General features: G+C 37.5%; 1 protein-coding gene across 1 annotated transcript; it reads right to left on the bottom strand.

The window, feature by feature from the left end:
- Positions 1–1,335: 1,335 nt before the first annotated feature.
- Positions 1,336–15,791, bottom strand: xpnpep2 (X-prolyl aminopeptidase (aminopeptidase P) 2, membrane-bound). The gene is made up of 21 exons (XM_027136084.2): positions 15,595–15,791; positions 13,044–13,111; positions 10,605–10,715; positions 10,381–10,444; positions 10,157–10,261; positions 9,943–10,029; positions 9,629–9,772; positions 9,209–9,310; positions 9,041–9,122; positions 8,738–8,939; positions 6,245–6,334; positions 5,673–5,782; positions 4,758–4,835; positions 4,566–4,637; positions 4,419–4,479; positions 4,263–4,332; positions 4,024–4,128; positions 3,089–3,148; positions 2,844–2,920; positions 2,632–2,721; positions 1,336–2,169 (listed from the first exon to the last, which is right to left on the bottom strand). Exons 1-21 carry the CDS (start codon positions 15,641–15,643, stop codon positions 1,981–1,983), a joined length of 2,016 nt encoding a protein of 671 aa, XP_026991885.1. The 5' UTR covers positions 15,644–15,791; the 3' UTR covers positions 1,336–1,980.
- Between the last annotated feature and the right edge of the window lie 1,266 nt (positions 15,792–17,057).

Here is a 17,057-nt window from a genome sequence, read left to right as displayed (position 1 = left end):
CTTCTGTGTGATCATTGTCTTCTGGTAGAAGTTAAAAAGTTAAACTTTACAACTGTGTAAGTGAACAGCAGAGGAAGTACATGTGTGTGTGAGTTGTTTCAGTTATTTTTGTGTTGGCTAGCCGCATGATGTTATGATGCATGTTATGATGAGTGGAATTACCATTGTAGATCTTCAGAATAGACCTGAAAAATACATATTTATACTGTGAACAACAAGGACAAAATAAAATGACTTAGTGGATCATTTACTTCAACTATTGCCACAACAGGGTGACCTCATTGATCTCAACATCTCCTTTTAGTTAGCACAAGTTCCTTTTTTTATACAGCTAACAATGACAACAATGTCATAGTGACAGCAGTTGTACCTGTTGACCTTAACGCTCTTTATATAAGACGTATAACACTTTCAATCAAATCCTGTTGTTCAAAGTTGAGCAAAGCATACACAAAGGAGTGAGATAAAGAAAGAAAGCAAGAGAGGAAAGCGGGTAGAGCAGACGTTGACAAAACCACATTCACACCTCCTTGCAACTTTGGTAGAAATGTTGCCAAGCAACAAGAGCTCTGTGGTATTTGTGCTTTACTTGTGGCAGAAAATAGTCTGAAGAACTACAGTGAGAGCCTTGGAGAAGACATGGCACTCAAATAAAAAATGAAGATCATATCAATCTATGTGATGACCTTGGATAACAATATAATCACCATAACCAGTAGCTTTGTCTCAGGTTAATTGCAATTGTTAATGTTAAAGAATTTTAATTTTGCTTTAATTATCTTCATCCAAATTGGCACATTTTAAGTGTTCCATCACAGCCACAAATGATGATACTTAGACACCATATCATATTGTTGTCTAATCCTATTCCTTAGTTCCAGTATCACCTGATCCCATTCATTAAAACTCCAACAATCATGGTGGTGATTATCAGCACTTTGGTCCCAGTGTGTGATCCATATACTATACATCACAGCAGGGACTCTGCATCAATTCCCCTCACTTGACTAACCAGATGTAACTCTTAATGTTCTTAATACTGATGCTGATCCTACACATTATAACATCTAACCCAAGATTAGACAGCTCTCCTGCAGATACGCAGCTGTACCTAATATAACACATCCCACAGCGTTCACGAGTGTGTTTTACTAAACATCTCTAAACACCAGGTATGAATTATACGATACAAAAATGTTTATTCTTGTGGTCTTTTATAAACTTATGGATACTTAGCTTATTGAATAGGTTTTAATGTTGAACTCTGTATTGGAGCTGTATGTCATGGTATTATATGCAGAGAGACACTGAAAAAAAAATCTAATATGACTTGAGTCTAGAATAAAATCTGAGTTTATTGTGCATTTGAAAACTTCACATGGACAAGTGGAGACTCTGTAGATTTTAAATACGCTTATTCTTTGATAAATTATCAAATCATCAGTGATTATTAGAGGTACCCCTCTATCCAAATAAATTACAAACTCAAAATCAAATTCATCACACACATACACAGAACAGTAACTAGATTGAGATTTGAACAGCAACAGGAATAAAAGCCCAGCTCTGCTGCATTGGAAACAAGCACAGCCATTTCTGTTAATTATCACGGTAGTTTAAATGCTAAAAATACTCAGGAGATACTGCATTGACTTTTTTCCAGGTACTGTATGAGTCTTCAGTTGCTCTTGCCTCCTATCACTGCTCAGAATTGAATTGAATTTTGTGCCTTTTTATACTGTGCATGTAAAGACGGTAAAAATTCGGTTTCATTGAGTCTTAGAAGATCTTTTTATGTACCTGTTTCAATTAGGCTGATTCTTTACCTTTATTAAAACGGGGTTGAGACATACAGAAATTGCTTAAGTGACCATGATCAGCAGTTTGAGAGTAAAGGAGTGGTGGCAGATGTTTTATGAACAGACAGAATGTATTTTTAACAGATTTGACAGTAAATTTGTGGGACATTTATAGGAGATTCTACAGTAAAGCTATAGACAGAAGTAGCAGCAGGAGTGAGATCGAGGGGACGGCGGCCGAAGACTCCGTCTTCAGGAACGGCTCTGTATTTTGCATCATCCAATTATAGACATCCGTCAGACCCTGCCTCGTCAGCTCTGGACCCATTGTATTTCGGATGGTCTGGTAGTATGTGTCTAGCCATTGGAGCTACAGGAATACAGAACACATTGCAGTCTATATTAATATTAAATGCCATGTTCATAATGAGTGACTAAAACTAGGCTTCAAAGGAATATTTGAATTAATGAATAAAAAAGTATTATATAGTAGTATATATATAAACACTGAATAAACATTACAAAATACATGGTATGCAGTATTTATTTAGATCTCTGCAAATTAAAAAAAATGTTTGCAAACAAGTTTATCATCCATCTGTCAATATTATACGAGTTTTACATCAGATACTAAATTAGGTAACACGTTTTCATCTAAAAAATATGACACCAGTGTCATGTGAGGTGAAAGGAGATGCACTGTTTTGCAGTCATGCTTGAGGTGCTTTGCTGGGGAAGGATGTCGAAAGGGACTTTCAAAGGAAGCCAACTCCAAACAACATTTGCAACAAAAGAATAAATGTCTGACTGACAACATAACCATTAGTGTTACCTGTTCAGGGCTGAGAATCGAAGTGTCAATCAATTTTCTGTCATAGGGGACCAGTGACACGGTGTCGAATGTCAGGTAATTATTGCCATACTGGGAAATTAGGACAAAAAAAATAGTTAACAATGACAGTAAAATGTGAAGCAGCAGTTCTGGTTTAAGTCCTCTCTTTTTGCTAATTAGCATTTTGACTATGAAATGTACAGTACATGTACCTTTGTTTTAGCTGGAACAGTAACAGCAACATCCTCAATCCTTATTCCAAATTCATTCACTTTGTAGTATCCAGGTTCTATAAGAGATAAAAAGACATATTCTCTGAATCTAATCATCAGACAGTAAAACAAGTCTCTGCACCATCCAGTTGTATGTGCTTTTGAAATGTGCCTATTTTTTTATAGGTTCTGACAGCAAGATTTTGCTTCGTAATAGAACTGTGGTGTTTAATCTGGTGCCTTACCAATAGATGTAAACATGCCTTGCTGGAATGGAATATTATTGGACTGAAAACCAACAGGCCCTAGAGGAAAACATATAAAAGCTTATAAAATGCAGACAGAAACAAGAACTCTTATTCACAATCCATCTCTGGAGAACTGTAATAACATAACACACCAAACAAAAGAAACAAACTTATACATATGGTAAGTATGATTTTTTTGTTTTAATTATTGAGTCAGGTGATAAATATAGTGTAAAACAACAGGTTCCTGATGTGACAACATGTACTAGCATTTCACAGGCAGCATTGTGTCATTGATGTAAGATTCAGATTGAGGGGAAATTTGTATGCACATCCCATACTCCTGCTCAGATACATCAAATATCATTATACTCCAAATTTAGGCACTGAAACTGAGCCAACATGGCAGACCTACCAGGAAGAGTGAGAAGAAAAATGAAAGAGAAAATGACACAGCAATATTATATGGACTCTAGTGGATGGTAGTCAGCTGATTTATCTTCTATTTTGTAATGTAGGCTTTATAAAATATTTAGCTAAAGAATTAATGATAGTTTGATACTTTACACTGTATTTTATATAGTTGGCTATGGTTGATGAACTAACTTTTATTTATAGAGATGGACAGAATCATTTCCAGTGCAAGAAGACTCAAGCCTCAAGCCACAGCATTATGCTGTGAAATTACACAATAACACAGCTGAGAGATTTAGCTTTTTCACTTGCTTCTCGGTACATTATGGGTTATGAGATGTAGCCTTGAATCTTTTCTATGTGCTTGCAGCTATAGGTTAAGTGTAGCACAACCCATATTACAAAAGGCTCTCATTTCAAAATTTTATGAATATTTAAAAAATGATTCAGAATATTCCAAACTTTTGAATCCATCAGTATTAATTTCAAGACTGAACATATTAATACAGAAGTCTTACATTCATGAACTCCAAAGTAGTTTCCCACACCATGACCTGTACCATGACCATAATTCAAACCGACTTCCCACAAGGCTCTGCGCCCTAGCATCTCCATGTTGACACCTTAAAAAGAAAGCACTGATGAAAAACATGCTTTTGAGGTTGCTCCTGAGATCAGTGAGAACATTTGGAGATATGGAGACATCTTGTGGGAGAAAAGCAAGTAGTTAGACAGAAAAAAAAAGACACAGGCTTGCCTCTAGTTCCTGCTGGAAAGATGGTCCTGGATATTTCAATGTTTCCCATAAGCACTCTTGTGAAGGCTTCCTTTAAAAGCAGAATAAACAGAAAAAAAAATGTATATAATTTATATTTTAAAATTGTATTGACAATGTTTAGGTACAGATTAATACCTTCTGAAATTTAGTGGGTGAACCCCAGTGCACGGTGCGAGTAATGTCAGTTGTACCATCACTATAATACAGTAAGTACATATTATATAGAGTGATGCAGGTTTGTCTGTTAAACTCATAGAATTCAACATGTTATGGCTTACTCACAGGTACTGCCCTCCTGAATCAATCAGATACATCTCATCTGTGGTCAGCTTTCTTGCAGTTTCATTAGATGGACTGAAATATAAACATATATAAACTGGATTTTTACTCAGCATTCCATTTGTAGGTCTACTAAAGAAAAATAAATAATATGTATATAATAGGCAAAAGAAAGAATTCCAGCAAATTCTGTACCTATAATGGGCAAGAGCTGCATTAGGTCCACTTGCAGAAATGGTCTCAAAGCTTGGCCCCTTGCTGAATTTTTGCATACTATCACAATAAAGAAAATGTGTGCATCATAAATAAAGAAATGCTTTTCTGGACCTTTTTATATTGACGTGCACGTATCTAGCCAAAAGTTGATGACACCTGACCATATGTTGTTCTTCCCTAAAGTTGAAAACACAATTGTATAGGATGTCTTTGTATGCTATAAAATTACAATATCCCTTCCCTGGAACTAAGAGCCACAAATCTGTTCCAGCATGACAATGCCCCTGTACGCAACGTGAACTCCTTGTAGAGATGGTTTACAAAGTTTGGAGTTGACTTTACTGGAGAGCCTCAGTGAGAACCTCAATGAATTTCTCAATGGGGGATTTTAGCTCACAATGAATGAGATCTTTTTTAAAATGGCATTTTACAGATAATTTAAAAAAAGACCTTAAGGTTTTATTTATTTAGTTATACAAGCTTTCATGGGGTGTCCTAATTTTTTTTACATGACTGTGTATAGCTGTGATGGTCAGGTCTGCAAAACCTTTGGCCATATAGTGCATATACTCGTGTATTTAAAAAGTATAATTATAATAAAACCAAGAACACAATATATTTAAAGACGACTAAATAGACTGGGATTAGTTTCATACTTATTACTATAATAACATTGGAAAGTGTTAAATAGCATTTATTTATTTGCTTATGGTTTATTTCATTATATAAAAAAAAAGAAATTAGGAATAAAATTATACAAGACAGAGATGCTAATATAATACACATTATAATTTTTGGTAATATATACTTTTTGGTGAAAAGTGACAATAGGAAACTGTGCAACTGAAGGCTGAAGGTATTAGTGTTTTTATATTCTGCTGATGTGAACCCTACCTGCGGTACACATTGACGAGCTGTGCTGCAGTAAGCTCAGTCTCCTTGCCTTCAGAGACAGTTCTCTCAAGTTGAAGTAGGAGCTGCATGACTGCTACAGCATCTCTTATCTACACAGCATGAAATTGAGAACAATCATAGCACAAAAACCCAAAATGCGCACTCAACTGCCCTCAAAAGATACCAGTAACCACTACTCCACCAGGAAATGTACAACCATGAGACCACACAGCAGTTAGTAGTAAGGGATTCGTTTGAATGCACTCAGTGATTGTAATATATAATGTAATAGAGTACAGATGGCCACTCGTCTCAAAATAGCAAATGGAATTTTGTCTTTATGAGATAAAACACTCATAAAACACATGGATTATAAAACAGCACATTGCAATATAAGACACAAGATAGAAGTTATTTGATAAGAAGACTCTGCTCTGCTGCGTTCAGTCTGAAAGCACTATTCGGCTGTGGTTTATTGCACAATAAAACACTACTCTGCGATGTAAAGGCGATTATGGATCTAAACCCCTTCAGGAGAGTGTGTACTGTTAGGAGTAAACTATATATCTTACGTGAGCTGCTCGAAGGATTTTCTGCTCAGTCTCGTCTTTGATTGCTTTGGTGGTCAACACTGGAGAGTATTCACTTTGCAGGAGCTTCTCCTGAAAACAAACAATTACTCTGGAAAGCAGCATAAAAGCCTTATGTAAAAGAAATTTGTTAATAAATCAATCTGATATTAAAATAAGCAAAAACAGTACTTTAAATCTGCATGTATATGTCACACACTTATGATGACAAAATATAGTCTGGATGAAACACAAATAGAAAAAATGTTTAATGATTCCAGTGCAGCACAGACCAGGTACATATCTGACTCTCATAACTACATTGTGTTATTCTCATTTTTTTTAAAGCCTAAGGAGGAATGTATGTCAAAGCATAGATAGCTGAACTGTGACCTAAATTCATCCACAATCACAACCACAAACACCACTATCTAGATACATTAACCACAAGTTTAGCACTTTATGCTTAGTTTTCACTACCTCTGACAGTAACCTGTTAAATATTGTAGGTATAGCCAAAGGGCTTCCCAGGCTGATGCTAACAATGCAGTGGCATAACAGTCATAATCTCTCTGACTCTTGAGGCATATCAGCTGTAATGGCAGGGTCTGCCCAAAAGAAAGAAAGAAAAAAAATACGCATGCATGCACGCACGCACGCACGCACGCACGCACGCACGCACGCACGCACGCACGCACACACACACACACACACACACACACACACACACACACACACACACACACACACACACACACACACACACACACACACACACACACACACACACAGCAGAGCCTTTCCCAGTGTGGCTAAAAAAAAATCACACAAACTATAATAAATGTGGACAGATGGTGTGTACAGCAGGTAACATTGCCACCTCAAAGCTACAGTGTCCTCCGTTATTCTCAGCTCGAGTTCCTGTCTGTGCAGAGTTCCACAATTTCTCTCTACATCCAGGCCCAAAAACATACTGATTGTTGGATTAGCAAAGCTAAATTGCCTCCAGGTTTGAATGATTGTGTGAATATATTAAGTGTTATACACATATATTATGTGTGTTTTATCTCATTGAGGACAAACACAAGAGACATGTGTTTCTCATGGTGCAGTGTGTGAAAACAAACATTCTACGAGTATGCACAGCTTTCCTGTTCAAAACTTGATGACTTTTTAAATACATTACAGCATAATTAATCCTGACAAAGTACATCATCATCATCATCATCATCATCATCATCATCATCATCAGCAGCAGCAGCAGCAGCAGCAGCAGCAGCAGCAGCAACTTTTTCTTCTTCTTCTTCTACTTCTATTCTGTTGTTGAAAAGTAGAAATACTAACACTTTATTACAGCTATTCTAGACCTCCTTTCAACAGATGTCACCATCTCAAGTACTAGTCTAGTTCCTTCATTCATATCTCATGTATTTCCTGGCTGATGTGTATACAAACCTGTGCCTTTGTAGATTTTTCTCATATTCAGCAATATACAGTATAATCTACATACAGTAGGTGTTTTCTTCCAAACCAGATGGCATGACCAGGCCATATGGCATAATCAAGTACACTGCCATGAGGCAATAATGTGTCAGATTATATGGAAATCCAAGGATGAAGTTTTTCTTGCTCATTGAGTCATTTAATCCAGTCCTTGATAGTTAATGCATGGAATTGCTGGTGTTGATGTGGAGGTTTAAATGTAATTCTTTTTGAGATCTCTCTCTCTACTGTATGTATTTCTCCACAGCAGTATTAATGCGTACACAGGGGAGTGAGTGGGGCAGTATCAGTGAGGATTGCCTCAGTTTGAGCATATAGACCATGAGGTCTACACCAGTTGTTTTCCCCCCTCTTAAACCCTGTGCTGTGTTGTACAGTGTGTGTTGAGACATGTAGGTTCTCTGCAGTAGGCTCAGTACATGCTTGGTCACTGAGAATGGATGATCAGTGGTGCAAGGTCTCAGAGTACTGATCCCTTCTTGGAAGAGGTCAACTTGAGAAAAGTGCACTTTCTCCTTTAGCATCTTTTCCAAGTGGAATGGTAGGTCAGTGAGATTGCTTAGCAATAAGTGGCTGTCACGACATGCTGGTTCAGCCAGTACAAAAAGCTTTCACTGCTGGTTTCTCACAGTGTGACTGCAAAGATTTTGAGTGCATACTTATTTGCAGATCTTGAGCCTTGTCATTTGGTCAAGAGTCAAAATACCTTATTAATGCATCTATTTATATAGGCAGGTGTGTCTAATCAAAGGTTCAGGAATATGTGCCATATGCTGTTGTGTTTGCAATTTCAGCGGTTTCAGGTGAAACTTGTGCTAAATGAAACTAAATAAAACCTCATAACTGAAATAATACTTGACCAGTAACATTCAAAATTTTAAAAAATTCTTATTTGAACAATTTTCTCCCTTAATTATGTTATGGCCAGCTGTGTATGTGATGCTTTAATTAAAATTTTTGATTGACTTGTACATATCTATAGCCAGGTCTCACCTCTGGAGTGATGAGCTCATACAAGGCCTGGTTAGTGTACTCAGTGCCCACCCACACTCTCACATCGAGCTCCGTGAGGTACTTCTTGAGGTGCTCTCGGACAGTCTCGTACTCAAACAGCTGTACGCAGTGTGAAAGGTTGCAGGATGAGTTCAAGTAGACCTTAATTTCTTCTGTCAGCCTTTTAGTGTGCACAAAGAGCCTTTGAAAAGAAGAGCAGCAGCGATGCCAATGCTTATAATAATTTACTGATTGGATATGAAGGTCTGCATAGAAATATCAGTGGGAAAGCATTCAACTTGCCATATCTTATCAAGAGTCAGCAGTGTGTAGGAGTAGAAAAATGGATTGAAGGGAATGTCATTGCCACGCATGTTGAAGAGCCCTGAAAAGACAAAAAGCAGCAACACTCAGATCATATCATTTAATATCAATGGGAGGGAAATCTAACTATTACTACATATCACTTACATGCTGTTTCATCCAGAGCTGAGAGCAGGACAGCTGTAGGCTTGTAGGGATTGTTGACCATATGAGCCCGTATATGATCCACCTTCATCTGCCAGGTTCTCTCTGTAAACACACATTTAACATGCACACTGCTTTACAAACTACTTTACTTTATTTTAATTCTATTCAGAATTAAAGGTCCAGACAGAGCCAACACAAAAGCACTATAGCCCTTATCATTAAAGTCATTACATTGTTACTTTAAATAATGGTGTGCAGCAGGGTTTATGGCTGTGTTTTCAATGAGCATATGCTTTTATGTTTGCAGGTATTTATCAGTGGACTGATAAATGATACACACACACACACACACACACACACACACACACACACACACACACACACACACACACACACACACACACACACACACACACACACCAATAAAGTCATCAGGCAGGCGTGTAAGGTTATCAGGAGGAAGAGGCGGCCGTGTAGCCCATATTATGTCCACCAGGTTATCAGGAATAGATGTGAGGATCCGTTTTGCTGGAGCCAGGTTGTTGTTGTAGGCACCAAATTTGTCTGTGTTGACAAAGAGCAATGATGCAATAATGAATTAAGTAGTATGCTGTGCTTGGTTACTGGATCACTTAATCTTGAGTGTAAGTTATTTTTATTATACTTATGTGAGGATCTAGTGCACTTGGATGAATATAAAATGTACAAGAAAGGTTTTTTTTTTTGTTACTCACCTACAGAGAAAAGAAATGGATCAAATCCCACCTGATCTTCATCACTGAGCTCTTTGATGAGCCATTTGGTGATGCTGGAAATGGAAACTATATTCCAGTACAGTTAATCTGAGCTCAAGCTAATTCCTCTATAATAATTAACCCTGTAGCATAGCATTTTGGTGATACAAACAATCTGAATAGTACACTGTTGTTTGTGTTTATTCAAACTTACTATCTTGTTCCAGTTCCCAGTTGCAGTCCATCTGGCGTTCTGCCTGAACCCAGTAACGACTATCAGTCCATAACACTGCTTTGTCTTGGGTCACGACTGCCGTGCCTTGAGTGCGAAATAGTACACACTTTACCAGTCATAAAGCACAGTTAAAATTCAGAATACATCTATTGCTTGCAGCATTGATAATCCATCAATAAATGGTTCTTCAAATATCGCCTTACCCGAAGAACCAGTGAAACCAGACATCCAGGATAACCTGGCATCTCGCTGGGCAATGTACTCACTCTGAGCAAACAAAACAAAACAAACATGTTTTTGATTATCAATAGATTATAATAGAAACAGAGTATTATCAGAATTTTAAAGAATAGAGAGAAAGGTTGGGTAAAAAAGAAAAGCAGAGGAGAATATATGAAAAGAGAGAAGAAGGGAGAAATTTGGCTACCAGGTGGGCATCTGTTCCAGGTATAATGTAGGCCGAGATGTTGTTTAATTTCATGACTGCTCTTAGATCATGTAGCTGCCTAGTTGTATTAATTGCTGTTGGAGGCAAGTACTGCAAAATTAAAAAATATAAGACATTAAAAACATGCTAGAGATATTCATTTTAAGCACAAAAATGTTCTGTAAGAAATCTAGACAGTGAGCAATGAGATGGTAAAGTTGATAAGTACATTAAATGAGCACTTCAGACTTTTTTTAAACATAGATAGTTTGACATTTTTCCTTTGTAGCACATTAAGAAGTTAATCACCAGGTTCTTAGGTATTAGACATCTAACCTTAGGACATTAGGAATCACACAGTTAGGAGTTAAATCACACAGACACTTTGACAATAAATTTGTATGTATGCTTACTTACTCTTCATTGCTACTGAGAGTGAGACATTGCCGCCCATTTCTGTCTTGAACTGCCATTCTCCATTTACGACTTTATCCGCAATTCTTTACTATGTTAAGTCTCAGTTACGATCCTCAGGACATGACTCAACCCAATTATTGCTAGATGACTTTGACCTTGATTGATGGCATTGCTAGATATATCGTTCAGCCTAATAACCACCAAGGACAGAATTGTATGCATCTCTGCCTAACAAGAAATGGGTTAGAGAGAATTGTCAAGTTTAGCACTTGACTAAAATTTATTGTAGAAGGCACTGATGAGTCTAATGCTCTTAGGTGGAAGTGCTACCAAGATGGACTTCTTACGTGGACATGGTCGTTTGTGGACATGCTACCAAGATTTTCTAAAAGCTTTCACAATGAATACTGTTGAACACCTTCTTAATGTCAATGAACTTGATTTGCAGTGTGTATTTCCTTCCATTCACTACTTAGTTATTCACAAATAGTACAAATATCTGACCTCTTCTTTTCCTGTACCTGGTTTGTTTTCTCCTAGCTGCAGTCCCATGCCATGATTTCCAGCAATTTCTTTTGGATATTTTCACATGTGGGCTCTTAAACAGTCATCGGTGCTCAATGTATCCCTTCCAGATGGAGGAACTTTGGAGTCGTGACCTAATGGTTAGAGAGTCTGACACTTAACCCTAAGGTTGTGGGTTCGAGTCTTGGGCCGGCCACGACTGAGGTGCCTTTGAGCAAGGCACTGAACCCCCCCAACTGCTCCCCGGGCGCCGCAGCATAAATGGCTGCCCACTGCTCCGGGTGTGCTTTCACGGTGTGTGTGTGTGTGTGTGTGTGTGTGTGTGTTCACTGCTGTGTGTGTGCACTTTGGATGGTTTAAATGCAGAGAACAAATTCTGAGTATGGGTCACCGTACTTAGCTGTATGTCAAGTCACATTTAAAAAAAAACACCTTTGCTGAAGTCTGGATGTGTGACTTCATCCTCACTCCATGTAATCCATCATCCCCCCCGGTGCTCTAACGTTCTTGGTCTTTTTAATTCACTATTTGTTTAGGTTTTCGGTGTGCATGGCTGTCAATGCCTAATGTTCTATACCATATCCACCAGTCTGTCCACTGCACCGTCTAGACAGACAGTAGAAAGGTAGAAAGACAGTGCCCTAAAATGACAGTGAAAAAGGCAACCAAGAGAACTGTAGAGCAGTGAGGGCACAAAGAGTGCAACCCATGGGGTCTCAGAGTTGAGTCATCAGAACTCATGTCTGATGTACTGCTCTACACTGTTAAGTTTTGGCCATAAATGTCTGAATGGCAGATATCTGTTATTCCTTAAAGGCTTTGCAGTGTTGGGTAAAGGCTAGATGCAGCTTGCTTCCAGATAATGATGGAGCATAGCAACATAATCCAATAGTGCTACCCAACTCCTTTGATTTGTCATGCCTGCAAAAAAGGTTTTAATGTTTCTCAACTTCTGTAAGATTAGCACAGGATACATCTGGACTGATTACTCTTTAGCTGCTATGTTCAGATTGACCATGCTGGTACTGTACATGGCCTATTCCCACTTAGCCAAAAACTATACTAGAACAATGGCTCAGCAGAAGGACTGGGTGAGGAACAGGTTACTCACAGTCACCATTTTTTGCCTTATTTGTGGATTCTGCTTAACATAATTCATTTTAGCTAAGCCATCGCTGACAGTACAGTGTACTATACTATACAATGGGGAAGGTTATTTTATGCCTCACCATTAGGTACAGTAAACTGAGGATATACGGTGGTTTTATTCGGCCAACTCACTCAACCATGCTTGGTTTGTGTGTGTATTGTTAAAAATTGCTTCACAACACCCAGAAAGATATAAATCTTCAGAGTAAACACAATAGTGACAGCTCAGAAACTGACTAATCAGCAGCGAGATCCTTATAGCTAGATGCTAAAAAATGCACATTGATCTGATTTTCAATGCATCAGTATAATAATATAGAAGGTTATAGAAGAAAGATAGAAACATACTGGAGGCACTATGGAGCAGTTCCTTTCACTGCCTTTTCCTCCCTCTGCCTGTGTTGCTTGGCTTTGTCCTGTGATGAGATGAAGAGAGACACACCCCAACAACAGATATTTAAATTTTTTTCAATAAACAAATATATAGGGTGTGTGTGTGTGTGTGTGTGTGTGTGTGTGTGTGTGTGTGTGTATGTGTGTGTGAGTGTGAGTGTGTGAGTGAGAGTGTGTGTGCCCTGCGATGGGTTGGCACTCCGTCCATGGTGTATCCTGCCTTGATGCCCGATGACGCCTGAGATAGGCACAGGCTCTCCAAGACCCAAGTAGTTCGGATAAGCGGTAGAAAATGAATGAAATATCCTAGATAACATTGTGTTTTATTCCTCTTATAATAAAGCAATTTGTTGACAATTACAATTTTGAATTTACTAATTAAACACTTCATACTTTTTACCATGAACCTAAACATTTAAAGTTAAAATTTTAAATACTTCAAATACTTTAAATATATTCTAATCCAATTCCTGTCCAATACATCTTTTGACAATGCACTATTTGGAATACTGAGCCAGTTCAGAATAACTTTAAATGTATTATACAATACCATGAGCTGCATCCACATATGAAAACCTGAGATATTACACACACCTCGGTCTAGCTGATCGTTTCAGACCTTTAAATATTTAGGACAATGCTAGAGGAATTGTCCTATATAATATAATTATATACAATATAATATAATAATATAATATAATATAATAAAGAGCTAAGATTAAATGTGTCATCTCTTCCTAAAATAGTGATGAAGAAGTGATGACACATTGAATCTGAGTTCTTTATATAATTTTTCAGGAAACAAAACAACAGGAAGTAACAGAAAATATAACATGTTAATCAGAGAACATTTCAGTAACTCTGTATCAGCCTATTTTTTTTAGCAATGCAAAACAAATGTAATTTTAATGCACAACTCAGTTTTCATTTTTTTCAATTGTTCATAAAATTATGATAATAAAATGCATTGCACTTTCCCCTGTAACTCATTTATGCTTCATGCTTCATCCATCAGTTGGCTTTCAGAAATAATGCACTCATCATTGCTGAAAGCCTTCTGATGGAGCAAATAATGGTTGAATAGATGTGAGCAATGTGTATTTATTGATATAGAAACAAAAAAGTGATCAGGAACTGCTGAACAAGAATGAAATGTGGGGTACAGATTACAGCTCTGTATTCAGAAAGGGTTTGTACTGTATGAAGAATCAGAATCAGCTTTATTTGCCAAGTAATGATTAGCATAAAAATTTTAAGAGTTGGTGAAATGGGTGTGTGGGGTTCAGAGTCATTCTACCTGCACATACATCAGCGTCATCACTGTTGCTGATGAGACTGATGACTATGGCAAACATTAGGAGCTTGGAAGAGGGGTGCTTAGCAGTGCAGCCACTTGTGTACAGGTTGAACAGTGCAGAGAGGGCACATCCCTGTGAAGCACCAATGCTATTGGTAAGGGACCTGGATGTGATTTTCCCGATACCTCACTTGTTGCTACCTTACTTGTCAGGAGTTGGAGATCAACTGACAGAAAGGGGTGGGTAAAGTTTAGTCTAAAGATGTTTAGGCATGACAGTGTTGAAGGCCGAGCTGAAGTCCATAAACATAATTATTTCGGGCTGCAAAACCTGTTTGCTCGATAAGCAAACTGAACCCAATATAAAATGCTCGATAATAAAATGCTCGCTAAGCAAACTGAGGTACAACAGAGGTCTAGTGAAGTTTGTGATGTTCTTCAGATGCTGGATCATTGGTTGACATAGCTTCTTTTAGCCAATGTGATGTCAATCAGAGTGTTTCTGCCCTGATTATACAGGATTTTGTCCCCATTTCTGTGTGTTCTGTTTGAATGGGGCAGAAGAGTCTCTGTGTGTCTCATATGTGAGTATATTTATGGTAGCTCCATTCACCAGGTTGTCAATTTTCACTGCTGCACTATTACGTAAAACCATCATGTAAAAGATCTTGACATCCAATGAAATGAGCTAAATCCTTTCAATTATTTTTTCTTTTTTTCTCTTTTTTTTTCTTTCTCAGATTTGTGTGCAAACTAATTTGATGCAGCAGAGACCTCCAGTGGCTTGTAGTGTAGTGAAGCACAGTGACATATAAAGAAAGCTGCACTGTTATATTGTTATTCATTAGACAAAGCCAGGATTCTCGTCATTGAACTAACCATGTCATGGAAGAAAAGAAAGTCTCAAAACTGAACATATCACATATTTGCAATTTTCAAATGAAGCTTAAGTATAAAATGGACTGTATTCCAAGAAAATGTGTGAAATTTATTAATAAATATCGATCGGTGTGCAGAGCATTTAGCTTCAAAATTATAAAAATTATAGCTAATGGCATGCAAATATACTTCTTCAAATAAATCAACAAAGACAAACAACAGATTGCAATATGAAAAAAGATGGCTTAATAAAAAGCATTGACTATATTGTACATAAATCACTATTTTCTAAAACTTCAAAACTATAATCATCTAAACTTTCTGCATTACCTTTTAAAGTCAGCAGACATAAAGCCAGAATCCACCCAGAGAATGTCATTTTTGACCATCTGCTCCAAGCAAATCCACACACAGAGTGACAGCGGGGCAGGAGTGTCTCTGCGTGTGAGTGTGTGAGGGTGTATATATTTATATACTATTGACACCACACACATTATCTGTACTCAGAGGAGTCTTTCGATAGGAATAATGTGTAATAGATGAGGGGGTGGAACTTTGTCTCTCTTACTTCAGCAATAATAGCATGTTCTCTCTCTCTCTCTCTCTCTCTCTCTCTCTCTCTCTCTCTCTCTCTCTCTCTCTCTCTCTCTCTCTCTCTCTCTCTCTCTGCTGCCAGGTTTTACAGTGCCTGAGGGTGTAGCAAATATCTGCATGCAACACTGTTAATTTTAGTTAGACTCTTGTTTCATGCTACAAGGAATGCCCAATCATCCCCTTACAGTACATGTCTGCAGTCCACAGTAGTTTGGTGAAGTCCTTTATATCATATTTATTCTTCTTGTTAAATGAGGAAATCTCCAAATTATTTTTGACTTTGCACTTTAGCCTCATATATTTCTTCTGTCTTTGGCCCAGGAGGCAATAAACTAGATTTACTGTGTGTACTGCAGAATGTCCAAGTGCTATATCTTAATGATCATGATGAACGTGTCATGATGTGGCCTTAGATAAATAAGACACAGTGGTGCAATCTTATTTAACACACTCAGTAATCGTCTAAATGAGACAACACAAACATATAAATTTGTTATAAAGAAAGGCAGAGCTATACAATTTTTTTCATTTACACATCTAGACTCTATATTACTGCTGAGAGATGATTGCCTCAGGAGAGATTATTGGAGTGGCACAAGCAGATTACTGTAATAGCTTCTGAACAGCTGAGAAAGAAGTATGAGATTTCCACAGCCCTAGCTCAGAGTAGTGCTGAATTGTGCCAGCACAGATAAGAGTGGCTTGTTGTTGAGTCAACTTAAGGACAGTGCATTAAGGTTGCATTCACTGCTCTATAAAGTTTTGCTAGGTGACTGAACTTTAGCCTTTGGAAAAATATCTCTGTAAGACTCAACATGTGACCTCTGACAGGACTGAGTTTGTCTGTTAATATTTTGCCGTGTGATGTTGGTTTCTCTCTGACTAATCTGTCAGTTTACTTAAAATCCTCAAAAGGAAACTTAAGCAAGAATATAAACTATTCTCAATTCCTTTTGTGACCTGATTTTAACCATCATCAAAATTGTGTAATTGATCCACCAATAGGGGGCAGGCTTGTACCATAAATATTTTACTGTATTTGTCTGTCAACAAATACACTTAAGACTTAAACACTTAAAAGTGGCAAGATACCATGAAGAGGTGAAGGAATAAGGTAACAAAGGATAACCAAATGGGCGGTGTTCTGAATTTCATCAGTTTAAGATAAAATTAGGGCTAATACAATACAAGGAGGAAGT

The sequence above is a fragment of the Tachysurus fulvidraco genome, chromosome 17, assembly GCF_022655615.1.
Source record: "Tachysurus fulvidraco isolate hzauxx_2018 chromosome 17, HZAU_PFXX_2.0, whole genome shotgun sequence".
Classification (NCBI taxonomy): Eukaryota; Metazoa; Chordata; class Actinopteri; order Siluriformes; family Bagridae; genus Tachysurus; species Tachysurus fulvidraco.
This window is presented reverse-complemented; position numbering and strand designations above follow the sequence as displayed.